Genomic DNA, 22,097 nt, shown 5'->3' on the forward strand with positions numbered 1-22,097 from the left:
TATTTATGTCCTTGAATGATCTGTTAAATATATATTTTACCGACTAGGTAGAATTCATTGTAAATTCCTATTTTGCTTCACATTTTATACTGTATTGCTGTTAATTATATACTAATTTGATTTTAATAATGACCTGCAGTTATTAAAATGATAGCAAGAGATTTAGCTATGTAAAACCAAATTAATGCTAGACTGGAAATTCTTATCTAACATTCCATTTCATTCAATTTCATATTTGTAAATGTCTTATGTATTTAATTTTATTATTTTAATTTAATTGGTCTTCCTTTTCTTATCTGTCCTGTCTTTTTTCTTCTTTTAAATGTTTATTGGAAATTAGGGGGATGTGGACCAGGTGACAAGCCTTTTCTGTTTTGGTCCCTAAAGTTTGGAATTCGGTGTAGTTCTCTCATGGCATTCCGAAAAGCTGCCAAAAGAGCCCTATTCCCCCAAGTTTTTCACTCTACTTGATTGCTGGAGGTGTTCATCTTGATGGAAGTGTTTACAGCTTTGTATTTTTAATATTCTTATTCTTCTGATTGGGGTAGGCTATAAAACCTGTAAATAAATAAATAAATAAATAAAATAATCCAGTAGAACATATTCTAGGTAATAAATGGATTATTGCAACATGACTCTGGAATGTTAGCTTTGTATTACATGCTTGCAAGATTATTTGAGCACAAAGTTGCTCATTTGCTCTGAACCACTTCCATTATTCATAAGCTTTCTGTGAAGTGTCCTGAGCATTTAGAGTAAGGACTCCTGAAGGGCAGTCTGAAAGACATTGGATTTAATATTAAAACTTTTCCAAGCAGAGTATAGAATTCTATTTTCTTTCATACTTGTTATTTCTGGTATGAATTATGCAGCTGGTATACTTCGCAGGTATTCCTGTAGATGGTTTAAAAATAGTTTAAATGTTAATTGTACTTTCTATCCTTGAAATTTGCATATATTGAATTTTCTCTTTTTCTATAGATCGAAATAGTCAAATTCTGTTCTGATAAAATTTATCTATTCTGTTTCCTTTAAGGTTTTGGTCTAGGGAACTATTTAATAAAGTTCTCAGACTGTTCACCAATCTATCTCAACTATGAAATGCACCTAACATACTGGGTTTTACTGGGATCAGTATGGGATTCCAAGGGATTCCTGCCATGAAAACCAAAATTTCTGGGGGACAGAAACACGGTTTGTCCTTAACCTAGGATTGGTCCTCCTTCTGCATAGTTTTCAGAGATCATTTGGAGACAGGGTATTTACATTGTCTTAAATATTGTATTTATGATTCCAAAATAAAAAAAAATTCTAAATCCAAAACACCTTGACTTTCCAGAAACAGAAATTATTTTTCTAGGGCTGGAGGCTACGCCAAAGAACACAGATGTTGGCTATTGTTTGTGGGCTAACAAACAAAAAAGAGAAAATGGGTAACAACAACAACAACAAAAGGCTTGATTCACACATCATACTAAGCAATAATCGGATGTTACATTTGGATCAATTCAATAAATTAAGGTTTGTTCAAACAAGCCATAGTTTAGTATAATGTGCTAATGTGCAAATCTTTATCTATTGTATCAGTAAGAATTGTAATCACCTTGCTATCGAAGATACACCTCAGGAATTTAACATTAACTGATACAATGGTCTTGTCCTATTATAGTTGCATCTGAGCCAGTATCAACAGGATTGTTAATATGATTCTGGATCAACTGATGTTCTTCACAGAGATCCCCAGTACTAGAAATCAAGATACAAGAATTGCAGACATAAGAATGACACAATCAGAAAATAAATCTATACTGTTTATAATGTAATTTCCAAGTCTTTTTTCTTTCTTTACCTTGCTATGCTTATCACTTTTGAGGCTGTACTGATACTGTTTTATGTTTTTGTACTTTTGTTCATTAGTGTAATCATAATTGTGCAAACCAGCTGATTTATTCAATTAACATACCATTATGTTTTATTTGATTACTGAGGATTTGAGGAACAGGTTTGCTGATCAGACTGAAAGGTCTAACTAATCCAGAATCCTGTTTCCAAAGCAACCAAGCAGATGCTTCTTGAAAGCCTCAAGTTTTAAAATGGATTCCATGCAGACACTGTGACAAAGAATCACAGCAGTCCTCATTTCCCTATATCTTCCTAATCCTATTTTTAATTCATCTAAGATGAACTGCCATCACTACATCATGTGACACTGAATTCCATAAACTATGATGTATAGAGTATTCTTTATGAGAGTAGATAGTTGCTGCTGACTACTTCAACTTTTAATGCTGCTCTTCTATCCCAAAGAGCCTTACATGTTATTAAACCAAATGTTATTTAAATAACAGTAAACCATGCAATTCAAACAATATTATGCGAACAAGAATAATAGATGACAATTTACTAAATGGATTTTATTGCAAATATCACAGAGAAGAATAGAATATGAATAACAAGGTAAGTCTTCTCTAACCTTGGCATCCCCTTCCAGAGGATGGAATTTAGCTCCCAGAATTCCCCAGCTAGTTTGACCACATGTGAAAATCCTGCAACTTGAAATTTAAAATTTTAACCGTAGATGCTTACAGAAAATATAAAAAAAATTGAGCATCTATAACGTAAAGCAAACTTAGAAAAATTGTGTTCTGTGTTGTTAGACACACACAGACACATATTTAATTTTTTAACAGAAGGGATTAAAAATGATACAATGCATATGTGATTGTACATTGGTGCTGCCAACAAAATGAATCTTAATTTGATCCATGATCATACCAAGTATCCACAATCTGAGTTCTTTTCTTTGGTATCTGAAACAGAGAACAGTACAAACATCTACCTAACTTTTAAATTGTGCCATTAACAAAATGTAGATTGTTACAATAAACTATACAGTAAACTTAAGTTTGCAACTATGAAATGCTAGTAACATTTTGAAACATTCATTTTACAACAAAAGGGGGGGGGGAAAAGCACGTAAGTCACACTGGCACCCAATGTCTAATTATCGCAAAATTTGTATTTCCTGCCTAAACTTACACATTCTGGGATTTGGAAAAATAGCAGTACATCAACAATACCCCTGATTCCCCATAAAACCTGAATCAGAAAACGTAGTAGATAACTGCATTTATCAAAACGATTGATGTATACGAGCAGTGCTTAAAGCACTGTATTTTCATTTTCCTGGCTCCCTACATATGAAAAGTCTGTTCTCGATCAAATTGGGGTTTGGGGGGGGGGGAAGACGGAGAGAAGAGACAGACAGCGGGATAGTACTTTCTTTAAAAATGCCGTAATAATAAGGTACCTCTTATTTTCACTTTCAAAAGGCTGTGGATAAATTTAATTTCGGCGAGCGAGGGGGATGTGTTACGATTCGGGAGGCGGGGGTGCCCGGGGCAATGCCTGTGGAGAAGCCACCCCAAAATGTTGGGGATTTTCCAGGCCTAAACAACTCCTTACTCCCCGGCGCCGAGTTGAGCAAGTCTGAGCCCGGAGCGGAATTTTACGGCCGAGCTGGAACGGAGGCGGCGGCAGGAGCGGCAGCTGCAGCGGGAGGGGCTGACAGGGACCCACCGCCCTTCTACTTCATCCACCCGGCCCGGCCCGGTTCCTTCTCAGCCGCGCGCCCGGCCCGGCCCGGTCTGGGGCCGAAGAGCAGGCGGCTCAAGCAGCAGCGGCGCCGGCATCTCCTTCCGCATTTCCCTGGGTCTCTCTCGGGCAGTGACGTGACGTGCTGACGGCTGCCCGGCCCGGGGAGCTTGGCCGCTTCCACTCAGCTCCGAGCTCGGCCCCTCCCTCCCCTTCGCTCCCGCCCGCCCCGCCGCCGCCGCCGCCGCGACACTACCACCGAGATCGGCCCAGCTACGCGGAGAAAGGCCTCCCAGAGCCCGCCACCACCGCCCCGCCTGGTAAGCAGCACGGGACAGGCCCGAGCTAGGCCCTTACCCCTGCGCGGAACCAGGCCTCGGCGCCTGCTTCAGTACAGGCCCCGAGAAGGCCGCAGCTAGGCCGCGCCGGGGTTCCTCCTTGCAGGAACGGACCGGAAGCCTTGCACGGGGGTCGGGCAGCTGTAGCTCAACTTTCAGAGAGGGGAAAGGCGGTGGGCTGTTGTAAGGTGCACAAGGAGTGGGGGTAAGGCCCAGGCTTAGGGGGCAGCGGAGCCAGGCCTGAGTCGGAGGGAGAGCTGCTAGGAGGAGGAGACAAGATGGCGGCGGCAAGGGAGTCTGAGGAAGAGTGCTGGACGCCATCTTGAATTAATCGCTTCTGGCCCCAGACAGTCCCCATTACAGGCGGGCAGGGCAGGGCGGAGACGGCGCCAGTGGGGGAAGCTTGCCCCTCCCTTCCCTCTCTTTCTTGTGCCCAGTTGTCCTGCTCGGCTGCTCCCGGGCCCTACATACTTTAGTCCCGCCACATTCTTCCCCTCCACGTAATATCCAGCAGGTGGAGAGGCATTTTCTGCTTATTATCGCTTTGCCTCTTATCCCCGAGCGTCAAACAATGACCGACGGAGCACCACTGATTTACACAGCCACCCCTCCCCCCCGCTATGTTGATACAGGGGTACTGCTTGCAGCGCCAGGTGCTCGATTTCGTCCAGATGGTTCTGTCCGCAAAAAAGTAACTCCCTAACAGAGAATAGATACATGCCAGCGGCGAGCGATACCGAGGAAAATAATGGTCTGGGTCAGTTGGATTCGTTAAGAAAGGCTGATTGCTTGATCGGCTTGAGGGAGCATAGTGGTGCCACAGCCTCAGCTCTAGAATTAAATTCAAAATCCCACAGAAACAGGCTTCCAAGTGCACACATTTGTGGAAAGAAAGTAGTCAGGGGAAGGTTAAGCTTTGATAAATTCATCAGTCATTAGGTGCCATAAATAATGTGATGTATGTTGCTCATTTGATAATTTTTTGTTGGTAATCAACAAGCTTCACATTCATTCTAGGATGGCTAACAATATATCCTTTGAGGTATAGGGAGTTGAAAAGCAGCTTAGAGAATTCTTCCTGCTGGTGTGATATGTGAAGTAGGTAAATTGGATTGTTATAGATCAAAAAACTCAGAATGAAGATCATTTGATTACTGTTTTGAAACAACATATTGCAGTCAGTAAACAAGCATCTGAAAAACAAATAGGATAAACAATACCTTCTGAATGACCATCTTAGCCAATTTGGTTTGTGCCTCAATATCAAGAAGACTGAGTATCTAAAGACTAGCCCAAGCACCAGCACCATCCAGGTCAGTGGTGAAGATCTAGTGAAGACAAACTCCTTCGGTTACATAGGATCCCATCTGCAAAGTGACAGCGGCATTAATGAGGGTGAATGCAACACGGCTGTGGTGGAAGGACATCACTGGAGTGCTCTGTGATAGGTGTAAGCCAATTCACCTAAAATCGAAAATGTATAAAATGATGGTCTGCCCAGTAGCACTGTATGGCACTGAGTGCTGGCCAGCCACCAAAAGTGCTGAGCGCCCTTTACATGCCATGGAGATGCACATGTGCCATTGGTCATTAGGCATTTCCCTTCTTGACCACGTCAGCAATGATACAGTCCGGCAGCAGATGGATGTTGCACCAATAACAGAGAAAATGAGGGGAAAAAATGCCTACAGTGGTATGGCCACATTCTATGAGCAGCACCCCACACCGTCGCCTGCGCTGCCTACCCCTTTAATATCAGTGGCAAATGCCCATGTGGAAAATTGAAGCAAAAGTGGCAGGACACAATGTGGACATGAAAATCATCCAGTTGGGCCTGGTTGCTACATTTGATCATGTGAAATGGAGTTTGTTGATCCAAAAAGCAGACCTGCACTTGCAGGAAAATGCTAGGATGAAGAAGAATAGCTTCTGAGTTTTAAGGGTTAATGAAAAAGGAAAACTAATTTGCCCTAGAAGATGAAAGTATTAACCAAGTCTTCTATAGAGAATACATGACTCAGGCAGGAAAACAAAGGTATAGAATGTCTTTATGGAACATAAAGGCACGAGCAGGAAAACTTCTTTATCCTTGTGAGGTGAGTGGAAGCAGGAATGTATTCCAGATACTATAGTAATAAATTTTAGTAGACTGTATATAGGACTCAGCAGTGATAGTCAAGCAAATACAAGTTTTTAACTCTCCAGAAGCTTTATGTTATTAAAATGGATGAAATTGCAAAAATAAAGTTAGTACTTGCACTATTTGAAAGAGATTATACCAAGAGATTATAGTCTAACTGAAAATGCCACAGAGTTCATGAGTAGGAAAAAAAGTTTGAAGTGTTATAAGGAAGGTACCGGTATTTTGCTCTGGTGCAAGTGAATTCTTCTCCCGTTGCTTATAGGAAACAGTGAGGGGATATCAACATATCAGCCATTCTTTTTGTACACATGGTACTGCTTAATCAGGAATGGGGCAAGAAGTTCAAGTCCCAAGGGCATGACAATTTCCTTTCCCCATTATATCCCTGAATGCATTATATATGCTAGGTGCTAGTCTGGAATGCTTATTAAAGGTCTATTTATATAAAACCCTTTTGTTTTAATTTTGTAGACATTGTGACTGATGAGATTTAAAGGCCATGGATGAGGATGGGCTTGAACTACAGCCACATGACCCACATGCGTTTTTTGATCCAACAGGTATGCAAGGAAATACCTTATTTCCTAAATTCTATAACCAATTGGGTCTTCGGTGAATGATACCAGATTACTCTTTTATTATCCCAAGTCTGGATGTAATTTATTTAATAGTTAATATTCTATTTTGAGAACTAACTTGAGGCTAAAAAAATGTAAGGAATATTATATATATTTAAAATATTTCCACATGAATACTGTTGTGTACCAGTTTTCTGAATAAAGGTAAGGTAACATTTACAGGCTATGTGGGAAGGCAGATTATGGAATGTCTGTGAAGACCGACTGAAAAAGAGATTATCAATTACTAGCTTTTACAATAGCTTTTTACCTTTTACCACACTAAACGATTTTGAGGGAGTAGTGCTGGTTGCTAGCAAGTGGGAAGCAAACTATATAGAATATTTCATAGGAGTTCCATGATTTGCATCTGATAAAGGGATAGAGAAGATTAAAGCCCTACAGATTAAATTTATTTCTGGTATACTAAATAAGTTATAAACATCCCTGTTATCATAATCAAAATTTGCTGATTTTCACTAAACTTAGATTTATAACGATATAGGACTGATTATTATTTTATATATTTCAGGAGCTGATGAAACGCATTTGAATGGAGATGAAATTGTTGTCGAAATACAGGAAACTGTATATGTATCAGATGTAGAAGATTCTGATATAACTGTACATAATTTTGTCCCTGATGATCCAGATTCTGTAGTAATTCAAGATGTCATTGAGGACGTTGTTATAGAAGATGTTCAGTGTCCAGATATCATGGAAGATACAGATGTATCTCAAACTGTTATTATTCCTGAACCAGTGCTGGACACTGATGTCACTGAAGAAGTGTCTTTATCACACTGCAGTGTTCCAGAAGATGTTTTATCATCTGACATTACAGCTTCAGCAATGGCGATACCGGAGCATGTACTTGCAAATGAATCGATACATGTACCTGATATTGGACATATGGAACATGTTCATGACCATAATAATGTTGTTGAAGCAGAAATTGTCACAGATTCTCTGGGAGAAGATGTAGTTTCAGAAGTCTTGGTGGCAGACTGTGCTTCTGAAGCTGTAATTGATGCCAGTGGAATATCTGTGGAGCATAATGATGAGAAAAGCAACTGTGAAGACTACCTGATGATTTCCTGTAAGTGTCTGTGTAAAGTATTTTAAGAACTGTAGTTTAAACTACAGATTCCTTCATCCAGGCTACTTCCACTGATTTTGTTCTTGGATTTTTGCAGTGCTAATGTAATGTAATCAATACAGCATGTAGGTAGTTTTAGATCCTGGCATTTCACGTATTGGGAATGTAGCAAACACTTTTTAACGCCACCACCATTCTACATATTATAATAATTGAATTAGCCTCTGCTGGCCTAATGCAGGAGTAATTTGTTTGGTGATAAGCACTCTTTTGTTCTAAAAAAATAAGAAATATTTTAAAATTAAAATAATAAAATTAGTATCTGTATCCATGGCTACTGTTATAACATTATTTTTAAAAAGAAAGACCCTGCAGTGAACATATCCAGTTCCATTGGGACTGGGATATTTATATTGATCTAGGTACTATTAAAATACCTGTTCGTTGCTGCATCCATTGCCTGTCATTCTCTGATCATTGGGACTGCAGAACCTTGATAAGTGCAAGATCCAACACTTGACACCTGTTATTACTAAGATCATAATGGAGGTCCTACCGTAAGTTGTTGAGACTGATACAGTACCACTTTCCACTTATTCATAGGGTCTGGAATGCTCCTCTCCCCAAATTTGCAAGGTGCCCATTCTTACATTTTTTAGTTTCTTCTGGAAATCTAGAATTTTCAGTGGCTCTTCCTTATTTGTAAATTTTAGTTTTGTTTCATTTTCTATTCTTCCATCTTCTTTAATGAATAAAGGTTGTATGTTAATTTAATCTATTGTTCTTGTATTTCAATAATTTTAGCGTAAAACATAAGATGTGGTTGTATAGAGTCTATACAGGAATACATTAAATAAATGCATTTCTCTGTTTGAATGTTGCCAGTAGAAATATATGGTGTAGAGCTAAATGGCAACAGTTAAAGGATTGAAGAAATACTGATTTTTGTCCTTTTTCTATCAGAAGAGAATAGAGGAAGCATACTGAACAGTAGATGAGTAGTGAGTATGCTAGCAAAAGAAGGAGAATGAAGTTGGAGGGTCAAATGTAACTGGAGCAGGAAAAAGAGAAGTTATTTCCTAACTTGTGAACTACTTAATGTACATGTTGACACTGTAATTGTGCCTATTATTTCTGGGCAAATACAAATTTTACAAATAAAGTTATTAGTATCCACGATTAACAGGCAACATGTTACGGTCTATTTCCTAAGTCCCAAGCTCGTGATTTGCTGTTCCATGAGATTACAGTTTATTCTTGGGCTAAGTGTCTGCTGCAGTATAGTAACACTGTGCTTTGGTGCCTCTTTCTTAGTAACACTATTGATTGCTAGATACAGGATTGCAATAATATGCAAAGTTGTTGAAAAGTACAGAACTAGATAAAGGAGGCATCCCTACATTATCAAGGCAGTATTATACACTAGAAATCTAGGAGTAATCTTTCATAATCTGGCAGCAGCTGACTAACAGTAGTTGATGTGAGAGCTCCTCTATATCCTCTTAATGATTGATTTGCCTTTTTTTCTCTTAATAATATGTATACCCATGTAGAGTCTTGTTATATATGAGAATGTTACAATCCTTATTCCCAACTAAAAATATACTTTATTATTTTTCTTGTAGCACACTGTAAATCTATATTCTTTAGGATTTGATGTGAATGCCTATGCTACAATTTATGCTGGATGACAGTTTCCCTATTCATCTTTTTCTTAAAGCTTTATCAGAAAGTTGCATCTCTTTTATACCATGCCTAATTTGTGTAGTCTAGGCTAGCTATAATAGTGTTTCAAAGTAATATGAAAACATACTTTTCGAATTCAGTATTCCATTTACATAATGCATATATCCAGTGTGACATACAGTAGACACACCTATTTTGTCGATTGTAATTGAAATTTAATTCATTCCTGTAATATGTGACATATTGTGGAGGATTTTGCTGAGGGTATATTTCTCAATCTTTTAATTGTTTAAAATCATTCCCAATACAAGTACAATGTATTATTGCAAAGACAAAGCTATGGAAATTGATTGGGCAAATTATATGAAATGGCCATATATAGAATGCTGTTGTAGATGGAAGGCTTGGAAAGTAAGAGGAACAATTGATAAAGAGTATGAATTAATGAAATGAATTATGAAAAAGAAAAATGGTAATACTGTGAAACTAAGAAAAATGGGAATGATGTAGCAGATCTGAATAAAAGTAGTCTGATTTTGTTGGGTGGAGATGATGAATGCATTTATAAATATGAATGAAAATATGTATGTCAGAAAATATGAGTGAATTTCATCTAGGTTGAGGTGAGTGCGTGTAAAGGGATTTGGTATGTTAGTGATAATTGCATGTTGCACTTCAGTGAATGGTGATAATGGAAGAATTGTGTAACATTTAGAATTAATGCAATTTGGGGAGTGAAAAATTCTGTTAGGAGACATGAATGGATGGGTAGGAACAAGATAATGTCCATTCATACATAGATATGCAAAGGAATGATGGATTTGATGGTTCATGGTGAAACACTGAGAGAATTAGTGAAGGATACAAAGAGGAGAAGTTCTGAATGTGGGGCAAGACCATTTTTTATTAGAGCTAGTAATGAATCTTGGGAAGGAACGAGGGAAAGTAGAATGATTGCAAGAAAATAAAAGTACAGAGCCTGCTCGTAAAACATTAGAAGGTAAGTTAATTTTACAACAGAATGAATGGAAAGTGGACATCAGGAAAAATGATGTGAAATGGTTGGAAAAAATGGACAGAATTAAGTGTGAAGAGTTACACTAATGAGAAGTACATGAAAGGATTGGTTGAATGATGTGAAAGAGTCTGGATGAGAAGAAAAATACATATATTGTAAAATAATGATTGCTGCAGAAATGATAGGATAAAGATATGGTGTAATATGTAAAGAGAAAAAAATAATTGCAAAGAATGTAATCAAAGAATGCAAGAAATGGTTATGATTAAAAGAGAAAATGCAGTGTGATTTTGAGAGAAATACATTGTTTTGTGAGTAAGGAGGCTAAGCAAGAAGCCTGAAAGAGAATGATTGGAATTAAAAATAAAAGTTATGCAATAATTTGGGATGAAACTCGAAATAAGGGAAGACTGGAAAATTTAGAAAGTGCGGTGCAACTTTTTGCTGAACAGGTTGTGTACAGGCAAGATTTCTGCTCAATGGTCATTGGGAAACGTATGCATATGAGGAAGGAAGTTTGTTGTACATTTGCTGATTTAGAGAAAATGTTTAATAAAATAAATAGGATTTAGTTAAAGAGTGTTTTGTAGAAATACGGAGTTAAAGGCAATAATAGTGGTATACAGTGGAAGTAAAGTATGTGTGAGAATAAATGCAATGCTTAGCAAATAATTCATTGCTGAACATAAAGTAAAAGAAAGATTTATGATGTCCCCTTGATGTTTAATGTGTTTATGGATAAATGTATAAGAAATGCTTGTAAATATGTTAGAGGTATGTTATTCTGGTAATATTATTGATTTTCTTGTAGTGGATGATGCTGTCAAAACAGAAACTGACAATTCTGTTGACCTTAAATCTGAGTCAGAAGGTGATCCATGTAAAATGGATGGCATTTGCCCAGAAGTCATCAAAGTCTACATTTTCAAAGCTGATCCTGGAGAAGATGACATAGGTAAGGCTTTCTTAAACCAAATCAAAAGTTAATATGTTGCTCAATGCTTGGAGGTCTCAGGATGAAAGCTGAATCCCTGAAAAGTGTTCTGAGAATTTGTCATACTAAAAGCAAAAAGAACCTCAAAACAGCTTAAGAATGTCATCTGTGACAACAGCACTTTTATTACAATTATTCATATATCATACCATATATAGAGCCAGTTTGGTGTAGTGGTTAACGTGCTGGCCTAGAAACCAGGAAACTGAGAGTTCTAGGCCTCCCTTAGGCATGAAAGCGAGCTGAGTGAGTTTGGGCCAGTCACTCTCTCTCAGCCCAACCAACCTCACGGGTTGTTGGGAAAATAGGAGGCAGGAGTATTAGGTATGTTTGCTGCCTTGAGTTGTACATAAAAAACGGTGGGATAAAAATCTAATAATATGAATTAAACTTTGGTCAGTTATCTTTCACTCTGTGAAAATTCAGACCATAAGTTTAGTCTGTAATCCTGGGCACACTTACTAAATTAATTAAGCTTACATTTCAATAGGTTTTCATAATATCCCCTTTTTTAAACTCAGTCCTTTCCAAATGTCTGTTGACAAAGGCTTCTCTTACATTTTTTAAAAAATTGTGTTACTGTTTTTTTCAGTTTCTTGGATTTTTACCATAGTGAAGTAGAAGAATATTCTTACAAATAATGTTGCTAATTCTTTTTAACATAGGAGGCACAGTAGACATTGTGGAAAGTGAATCTGAAAATGACCATGGTGAAACTTTAGTTAATCAAAATAGCAGTGTTCGCATTCCAAGGGAAAAAATGGTCTATATGACAGTAAATGATTCTCAGCATGAAGATGAAGATTTAAGTAAGTATGTGACCTTCATTTTGATTAAAGATTTTAAAAAAATATATAAAACGTGCGTTACATATTGTTTCTTCTGTTAGATGTTGCTGAAATTGCTGATGAAGTCTATATGGAAGTGATAGTAGGAGAGGAAGATGCAGCAGCCACTCATGAACAGCAAATTGATGACAGTGAAATCAAAAGCTTTATGCCAATAGCTTGGGCAGCAGCTTATGGTAGGTCATCATTCCCAAAAGTTAAAGATTGCCTGATAAGGATATTGGTATCTGGTCTTCTATATTTGGAAAACTAATACAGACTTTCTTGAGTGGTGTTCAGTATTTCTGCCAGGATTTACATATAAGAGTACATATACATTATTTGCATCTTGTTTGAAAGGAATTATGACTTATTATTTGAAATTGAATTAAGAGGAAAATTGTAATAAGCAACCAACTCTACTTCTGTTATAGTTAGAATAGTAATAAAAATTTAAAAATGGAGAACAATTTAGCATCTAGGAGCATTTAGCATCTCTGCTAAATCTTTCTGCTAGATAGTTGTGCAAAACCAGATAATTGATTTCACCTTACAGAGAAGAGGGTTTTTTTTCTGAATATATTAAATACTGAAACTTGGCATTTGTTAATTTTACTCAATATTTTAAACCAGATCAATAAAAACAAAATTAACACACCTCCTATAAAATTTAGACTTTTGTCAAGTTAATTACACTTTTTTTCTTTTTGTCAGAACTTCCAACTTGGAAGTAACCAGCCATATGGCTACGGTATTTACATGCATTTTCCAGTGGCCTTGGGAAAAGACACACTATGGTGATTGGAAACCTGTGGTGTCTGCTTGCCAAGGACATCTACCTTTTACAATGTTCTTTCTACTTGTTTGTCATGATACAATCAAATTCATTCTGTGAGATAATAAATTCCCTTCTCACTCCTGTGGGTGGTATGTGTCTTCCTCAACCTCAGGCCCTGTACCAAAGGCCTGGGAGTTGAGGGTTCTGCGTAGTATCTTAGCTGTACCTAGCATTGCACTCTTCTGGACAGAGTTCTGATGTTGTTCCTGGGATCTGTTGGAGCCACTTTCCCAGCTTAGGAGTCACAGCCCTGAGTGCTCCTACCACCACTGGGATGACTTTGGCCTTCACTTTCCATTTCCTCTTTAGTTCCTCTTTCAGGCTCCGGTACTTCTCCAGCTTCTCATACTCCTTCTTGCTGATATTGCTGTCACTTGGTACCACTACATCTATCACCACTGCTGTCTTCTGGTTCTTGTCTACTACCACAATATCTGGTTGGTTGACCAGTACCTGCCTGTCCGTCTGGATCTGGAAGTCCCACAGGATCTTAGCCCTGTCATTCTCTACAACCTTCTGTGGAATCTCCCATCTGGACTTGGGAGGGTCTAGCCCATACACTGTGCAGATGTTCCCGTACGCAATGCCAGCTACTTGGTTGTGCTGTTCAATGTATGCTGTTCCTGCTTGCATCTTCCAGCCTGTCGCTATGTTGGACTGTCTCTGAGGCCTCTCTGCACAGTCTGCCCCTTGGGTCCTGCCTAGTTTGGTAGACCCCTGTTTCTAAGGATCTGGTGCTTAGTGCCTGTTCTTGTACTGCTATGATCAGTGCCGTCTTTTAGTCCAGCCCTTTCCAGCCACTGGTAGGATTTCCCAAAGTCAGCCACCTCAACTATCTGTCGATGGTACATCCCATGCAGGGTCTTATCTTGCCATGGCACTTCCTCTGCTTGGTCTTCGTCCCATGTCTGCTGCTGCTTCTGGCATTCTCTCAGCAGTACATCTTTGGGTCCATCTTACTGATGTATTCCTGGATGCTCTGGCTTTCATTCAGGACAGTGGCTTTGACACTCACCAGACGCTGCCCATTGTCTCTGCATGTTGGACTTGGGATGGAAACCTCCATACATTGTGAGAAGCTTCTGGGTCTTCATATTGGCAGCCTCCATGTCTTCCTTTGGGAGCTTGTTGCTAGCAGCTGGTTCATTTGTGCTGCTAGGTGTTCATGCACTGCTGTTAGTTTCTTTATCCAGTAGGTGTGGATCATGTCTGGGCCAGGTGTTATCCAGTTCCTGTTCTGGGAGATTTGGGAGATTGCTGTGATCTGCTCTCAGGTCCTGCATCCACTTTGCAGTGGTGTTACATGTCTTCTCTTTCTCCCAGACGTTCTACTACTGTTCAGTTTCTGCTGCTGGTGGCTCTGCTGTTACTGTGTTGTTGCACTGCAGTTGGGAGTACACCTTGGATGGTTCTTTGGAGAACAGGGCATTTACCTTTTTGGCCTCTGCTTCTCTAGTGTATCTCCTTAGCCTGGTAGTCAATGCTGTGAGCCTTTGCTTAGCTGTCTCTAAGGCTTCAGATGGAGTCAGGCTCTTGTATTTTTTCAGTAGCCAAGTCTTACCCTTAATCTCCACACCCTTCTGCAGTTCCACCAGCTGACTGATTTCTTTCTGAGTTGCCTAGATTTTAGCCTCCAACCTCATTTTCCGGTGGGGTATGTACTGCTCTTCTTCTTGATCATGTAGCCAAGCATCTCCAGATTACAACGGCTGTAGCATATACCAGTTCATTGGTTTGAGTTGTGGTGGTAGTAGGGATTGTCTCTGTTGGCATCTTCTAGCATACTATCTGATGGTATTTCTCCACTGATCCTTGGTAATCAGTCTCAAGGGTTGAGTGTAGCTAGTTTATCCATGGTCTTATGCCTCATATCAGCTTCTGTGCTCTGCAATGGAGGAGGTGGCAGTGAAGTTCCAGCTACAGGTGTTGGCTGCACATCCAATTGTTCTTCTGGGTCTTCTTGAGTCTGGGATGTAATGTGAGTTGGTCTATCTCAAGTTGTGAGAGCAGCTTACTCTTCACTATGTTGAATCATTGGGTAACTAGCTGTTTCTCAGTTAGTGTGGATGCAGGTCTTCTGTTCATCAGTAGTTCCCTCATGTGTTTCATATATCCCCTCTCATTAGGTCTACTGTTGCAGTAGCATTCCATCAATTCCAGGTTCTCTTGTCTCATCCATGTATGGTTTGTTCCAGTAGCCCACTTATCGTCAGATTGTCCTGGTTCCCCAACATCTGGCATGGACCTTGTTAATCCAGGTGACATCTGAACTCACTCTCATATTCGAGATAGGCAGGTGAAGCGTTAGGGGTCTTTGCCCAAGGACCCCTACTGGTTAGAGAGGTACCAGCTGGAATTCAAACCCTGGTCTCCTGCATCAAAGGGTGGCACTCTAACCACTTATGCTATCCAGCCGCTACGCACACGCATACACGCAAACACAAATGTATTTGTGCCTCTCTGTATAGTCAACGAGGACAGTGAGCAAGATAGATACAGATATATAAGCAAAAAGCTACACATGAATAATTCACTGAATAGAAGAAGGCTTGATTTTTTTACCTGAATCTTGCTCACTGTCCTAATTGACTATACAAAGAGGCACAAATACATTTAATAACATTGAGAGCTGATGATTCAGTCTTATCTTTTAAAAATATAAAGTCATATTCAGAGGCAGTATGTGGACTAATCCTTAGAATGCTAAATTCTAATCCTCACTAGGAAATAACAATGATGCAGTTGAAAACCGAAATGGAACTGCAAGTGCCCTCTTGCACATAGATGAGTCTTCTGGTCTTGGGAGACTAGCAAAACAAAAACCAAAGAAAAGGAGAAGGCTGGAATCCAGACAATATCAAACAGGTAATAATTCAGCTACTGTGATGATTGCTTAAAAATAAAATTAAAATGGAAATGCATTCTCCATTAGCATTTTTAAAAGCACAGTCATGTATACATATTCTTGGTGGGAGTTTTGTGTAATATTGCTGTTTTTCATTGAAGTTGTATTATCAGCACACAAATACTATTTTAAATAACTTTTTTCTCAGGAGGAAAATTATTAAAAGTTAGGTTGAATGCTGCAAAATAAGAATAGAATAGAAATAAAACAAGGTTGATTGGCTGAAACTCAGCATGGAAATTTCAGCCAATAGAAGATGGCTGAATAATAGAGATGAGGGATCATTTTTGAATATGTGGACATATGTTCTCTGGATACATCCAAATAATGTGGCATAAGGTTTTGAACACAGTACATTTTTTCTGACAATTTAAGAAATTTCCCTGGTTTTTTGTCTTTTGCTTAAGGGAAGACTTGGTCCAAAATCATAACTTTTAGGTATACAAAAACAAATTGAATCTAATAAATTATACCAATTAATGCATTACTTGCAGTCCTCAAGATAGATTCAGGCTTTGGAAGAGGAGTTGACACAAACGGACTTGTCAACAGAAATGTACAAGTTATGTCCTAACATACAAAACAGGAAAAAAATGAAGCTGCAATGGCATACAATGGCACTCAAGAACTTATTGAAGGAAGGCAGGAATTAAAGGAAACCATCCCAGGCATACTGCAAAGTCACATTGGTGCACCTTACATACAAGTTTTTTGGGGGGACAGAAAATGAGAGGGTTTGCAATTCTAGTAACTAGCAGTCACCATTAATAAATACACACACACACACACACACACAAATACACCTATGTAACTGCTTTCCAATGTCCATTACTAATTTACTTGGTTACATGTGTACATGTCACAATCTTACGTTTTCAGGAAATAATAGCATATGTGCTAGGTTACAAGTGATGTTCCAAGTGAGAAATACATCTGATGGTGGGGCAAGTACGATTAAAAAATGTGGATATGGAGAGTTGAGAAGTGACAGGAAACAGGTAGTTTACCAAATCTTCCAAACTTTATTGGGATAGATACAACATTTTAAATCATTCTATTTCTTTTATACTTAGGAAAGATATTTAGGAGCAATTGCATCTCAAATACAGTCTTATAAATAAACAGCCAGTACAGCCAGGTATTTTACCATGCTATGGTCACGAACAAAAGCAGTTAGCAGTAACTCCATCAGTTCTCTTGTGAAGGACGGGGAAATCCCTAGCAAACCATGGTGATATCATCTTAGAAATGCTGCCACTATGTACTTGCATCCCAACATCTGATGCATGTGTTTAATTCATAGCATTTGTATGGTGATGTCACAGTCATCCTTTGCCGCCCTTCACAAATGTCTGTGGACAAGGATATTAAGGGGAACAAAGGAGGATAATACCTTCTAGCAACTGCAGTAATGAATACAATGAGATAGTGTATGTATGCACTGGTGTGCTCGTATTGCCAGCACAGGCTTGTTATAGGTGTGGTTGTACAGAAGCAATGAGCACAGTCTTCCTGGCATTTCTAGCAGTTGTGAAATGCATTTGAGGCAGGGTTCATGGAAGAGCAAGACTGCTATTAAAATTCTATCTTTGCTGGCAAAGTCATAGTGACTGAAACATTTCATCAGACTATATGCTTTGTATGTACTTGTATTCATCTTTCTAACATAACAAGTTATATAATATCTTTCTGAAGGTCTCTGCTCAAAATCACAGTTTCAAATTACAGTTAACATTACATTTTATGAATTTCTAGTAGATTGACTTCCTTTCTTATTTAAAAATTTCATGTAGCTATCTTCTGTCCTGATGGATATTTTGTGTCAGTACACACAGGCACATGTGTGTTCCTGTGTGTGAGTTCTTTTAGAGGTACATCTTCAAACATGACAGATATGAGTCATTCCTTGAAAAGATGTCTATTCTCACAAGATTCCTTTGAGAGAATGCAGATTTTGCAATTGCTGACATGTCAAGATACTCCTTTCTACAGGGTTAATTTGTCTAATTAAGGGATATGTTGGCACTTGACATTGCTACCTATTATTGAAATGCTGTAAGCCTTTCACATTTGTGTTGGAAGATTTTGATTCAGTTTTGTAGGAATAAAGCTGACATACCCTTGTGATTAATTCTTGACAATTAATTGATCTGCACTTAATTTGCAGTTCCAGCAGTGTTCAGGATGTTGGTATTCTACATAGTTCAATATGAAAGATTAAGCATATGCTTAATTTTGCTGCAGAAACTAATAGGAACTTTAAATGTATAACTTTGGTGCAATTATGGTCATGTTTGCCAGGTATTTAGTATATGCCATTTTTATTATTTCTTTTTTTCCTTTTATTATGCAGCCATAATTATTGGGCCTGATGGCCATCCTTTGACCGTCTACCCTTGTATGATTTGTGGAAAGAAATTTAAATCCAGAGGCTTCTTGAAAAGACACATGAAAAATCACCCAGAGCACCTTCTTGCTAAGAAAAAGTATCGATGCACTGATTGCGATTACACTACAAATAAAAAGTTAAGTCTGCATAATCATCTTGAGAGCCACAAGCTTACTACCAAGACTGAGAAACTAATTGAATGTGATGAATGTGGGAAAAGTTTCTCTCATGCAGGAGCTTTGTTTACACACAAGATGGTGCACAGGGACAAAGCATCAAACAAAATGCACAAGTGCAAATTCTGCGAGTATGAAACAGCAGAACAGGGATTACTGAATCGTCACCTTCTAGCTGTGCACAGCAAAAACTTTCCTCATATTTGCGTGGAATGTGGTAAAGGATTTAGGCACCCATCAGAGCTCAAGAAACACATGCGAATCCACACTGGTGAAAAGCCCTATCAATGCCAATATTGTGAGTATAGGTCTGCTGACTCTTCTAACCTGAAAACTCATGTAAAGACTAGGCATAGTAAAGAAATGCCATTCAAGTGTGACATTTGTTTTCAAATATTTTCTGATACCAAAGAGCTGCAACAGCACATTCTTATGCATCAAGAAAGCAAAACACACCAGTGTCTGCACTGTGATCACAAAAGCTCAAACTCAAGTGATTTAAAAAGACACATAATTTCCGTTCACACAAAGGACTACCCCCATAAGTGTGACATGTGTGATAAAGGCTTTCATAGGCCTTCAGAACTGAAAAAACATGTTGCGGTGCACAAAGGGAAAAAACTGCACCAGTGCAGACATTGTGACTTTAAGATTGCAGATCCATTTGTTCTGAGTCGCCATATTCTCTCAGTTCACACAAAAGATCTTCCGTTCAGATGCAAGAGGTGTAAGAAAGGGTTCAAGCTGCAAATGGAACTCAAAAAACATATGAAAACACACAGTGGTAGAAAAGTTTATCAGTGTGAGTACTGTGAATATAGCACTACAGATGCCTCAGGTTTCAAACGGCATGTTATTTCCATTCATACAAAAGACTATCCTCACCGCTGTGAATTCTGCAAGAAAGGCTTTCGAAGGCCTTCAGAGAAGAATCAGCACATTCTGCGGCATCATAAAGACATTGGGTTACCGTGAGGACTGGTAGATAATGGATTTGGGAAGGGTGTAAAAGATTTGCTTTTTAGGCAGCCATTGTATTTTAAAGCAGATCTTACAAACAAAATACTGTGCATTTGATTTAGTGCTGTATACAGATAGGAATATTGCTTCTAGTTGACTTTTATACATTTTGTTCATTAGTGTGTTCTGAATTATCTTCCGTTTGTTTAATAAATGAGGAAGGATGGCAACAATAAAGTTGCATTTAATAAAGTAAACTCTGTCTCATACTGAATTTTTCAACCACATTAATTCTCTGAAATATTTACCTGCCATGCCAACTGAGTTTTGACACAAATTAGATTTCTAATTTGCTCAAAGATGTCATAGGGCTGTATAAAAATCAGAGCAGAATTAATGTTAAAATATTGCATTGTACAATAGGATCCACTTAATTGTCCCATTGGTATTTAAGGAACTTATGACACGCTATTCATTTGAGTGGTTACTTAACTGTTTTCCAATATTTGAGGTTATTTCTTTATAGTATTGAATTCTTCCATAATAAGTAAGAAATACATTGGTTGCTGGGAGCATTTATTTTCAATAGGTGTGGATTTTAAAGAAAAACTTGAGGCACTTGTTCATTAAGTATTCGTTATCTGCTTCTCTGCCTTTTTGTTCTGTATTGCAAATGTAATTGTGTTTTTGAAACATATTGTTTCAGTTGTTGACAACAGATACTCAATTGACTGTTGCTAAGTTTACTCCAAATTAAATGCAGTTTTATTACAAGACTCCAACTGTATGGAATTTTTGGTTTGGTCTCATTTTTATCTATCTACCTGCAACCTTGGACAACTTTCAAAGATAAACCATCTAGAGGGAGAACAGGTGGAGGAATAAATAATAGAAGCAGGTCATTTTTATGGAATATTTATTTTCTTCCAGTTTTTAGAATGTTTCCTCTATTATTCTTTTAGGGACACAGAATTTTTCTTACCAACATAATTTCAGTAGGAAGGAATTAGACCTTCACATCAATAGCTATTAAGCAGTAACTTTTTAATTACTCACCGATGTACATTGAATGACCACCTATGCTTGGAAATTCTTGCTAAGATAAAGCTGCTTCAGTCTGTTTCATGGTAAATGTTGCATTAGTTTATAATGTTCAAAAGCATGCTGGAAACTTGACAAGTAAAAGATTTCACATTTCAAGTGAAATACAAGCTAGTTTTTTTAAAATAAGTTACGATATTCTGGCTATGTTCTGTTAGCTTGCTTTTCTCACCTGTCCTCCCTGACTTTGGTCCTAGAATTCACTGATCAAATGTACTGAAAGTGAAAAAAAAAAGTTTCAAATAAGTTTTTGCATCATTCCTTTCCCATGTCTCATCCCTCCTTTCATCAGAAATTTTAGGATTCCAAGGCATCAGTTTTATACCGTATTATTACATTGCCAGAGAATACAATGTGTGTACGTTCCTTCATATAGCTTGATATTCCCTGGGTGATTCATTTTAATATAAAATTAGAATTATAATACAAGATAGCTGTGATACAAACATAAAAGCTTAATGTTAACATCTTATTTTGTGTGAATTGTAAGATGTATGTAGAAGTATGTTTGTTTCTGACCTTTTAATGTGTATGAACTGTTGCATGTTCACCAAATTCTTAGAAAATGTTGGTAAAAATCTATTATTGTCAAGCACACTCTTGAGCTTTGATCGCACAGCTCCAGTGTGCACATTATACTGTCATAAATTAAGTGGAACATGTGAAATTGTATGGAACCCTTTAAAACTTATGCATTGTGGTGATAACTATTGCAGGATTAAGGCCTAAAAGCACTTGCATTTATTAAAGCAAGTATTTTCAAGATCCAGCAGTTATCCATGGAATGTAGGTGCCTCATTTTTCATTGAAGTCCTACATAGATTTCTTTGCACACAAATAATTTTCAAGCCTCTTAAGATCTATTAACTTTTGTCATATTCAGGGTGTTCCTCAGAAGTATTACCATATTGGAATATTTATTTAAACAAATCTCAGACTTAAGAGTAGAAAAACCTGGTTCACTTCCTATTTCTCTAATACTGCCTGGGATCATAAATATATACATTGAAACATAATTTTGGACACTTAGAAAAAGCAATTAAGAATTTATCAGTTGAGTGGATTTTGTACAATGCGGCTGTATAAAGAGCAAATGAAAACTAGTTATTGTTAATGTACTGACATTAGTTATAAACTAGTTTTATTTGATTAGCAAATGCTATAAAATTGATGCTTAAGTTTCATGTTTTAAACGGTACATAAAAAAGGACATAATATAAATAATTGTTCTGTAAAATGCTTGTTAAATAATTGATGTCCCTCCCTCTTGTACACTTTGTAAAAAGGAAAAAGAAAAATTACATAGACTCATATATAGGGATGTGTGACGTAATGTGTACTTGATAATGTGAAAAAATAAAAATCAAATTATTTTCCTGTTAATTATGTTTCATTTGCTACATCACTGTTTT

The 22,097-nt window shown here is 37.8% G+C and overlaps 1 protein-coding gene and 1 long non-coding RNA gene across 2 annotated transcripts; one reads left to right on the forward strand and one right to left on the reverse strand.

Moving 5' to 3' along the window:
- Nucleotides 1-287: 287 nt before the first annotated feature.
- LOC134498856 (uncharacterized) lies at nucleotides 288-3,400 on the reverse strand. Its single transcript, XR_010068064.1, has 3 exons — nucleotides 3,311-3,400; nucleotides 1,604-1,746; nucleotides 288-558 (listed from the first exon to the last, which is right to left on the reverse strand). It is a non-coding gene; the product is annotated as an uncharacterized LOC134498856 (long non-coding RNA).
- A 380-nt stretch (nucleotides 3,401-3,780) lies between these two features.
- On the forward strand, nucleotides 3,781-22,068 carry ZFX (zinc finger protein X-linked). The gene is made up of 8 exons (XM_063305191.1): nucleotides 3,781-3,914; nucleotides 6,547-6,635; nucleotides 7,225-7,791; nucleotides 11,307-11,450; nucleotides 12,155-12,298; nucleotides 12,379-12,513; nucleotides 15,879-16,019; nucleotides 18,413-22,068. Exons 2-8 carry the CDS (start codon nucleotides 6,575-6,577, stop codon nucleotides 19,597-19,599), a joined length of 2,379 nt encoding a protein of 792 aa, XP_063161261.1. The 5' UTR covers nucleotides 3,781-3,914; nucleotides 6,547-6,574; the 3' UTR covers nucleotides 19,600-22,068.
- The last annotated feature ends 29 nt before the right edge of the window (nucleotides 22,069-22,097 follow it).

Source organism: Candoia aspera, chromosome 5 (assembly GCF_035149785.1).
Source record: "Candoia aspera isolate rCanAsp1 chromosome 5, rCanAsp1.hap2, whole genome shotgun sequence".
NCBI lineage: Eukaryota > Metazoa > Chordata > Lepidosauria > Squamata > Boidae > Candoia > Candoia aspera.

What these genes read in the sequence shown, in the direction of transcription:
- ZFX (XM_063305191.1), top strand. Translation starts at nt 6,575, where the DNA reads ATGGATGAGGATGGGCTTGAACTACAGCCACATGACCCACATGCGTTT. An exon ending in TCCTGGAGAAGATGACATAG is followed by an intron (nt 11,451 to 12,154) that starts GTAAGGCTTTCT and finishes TTTTTAACATAG; the next exon opens with GAGGCACAGTAGACATTGTG. An exon ending in ATCCAGACAATATCAAACAG is followed by an intron (nt 16,020 to 18,412) that starts GTAATAATTCAG and finishes TTTATTATGCAG; the next exon opens with CCATAATTATTGGGCCTGAT.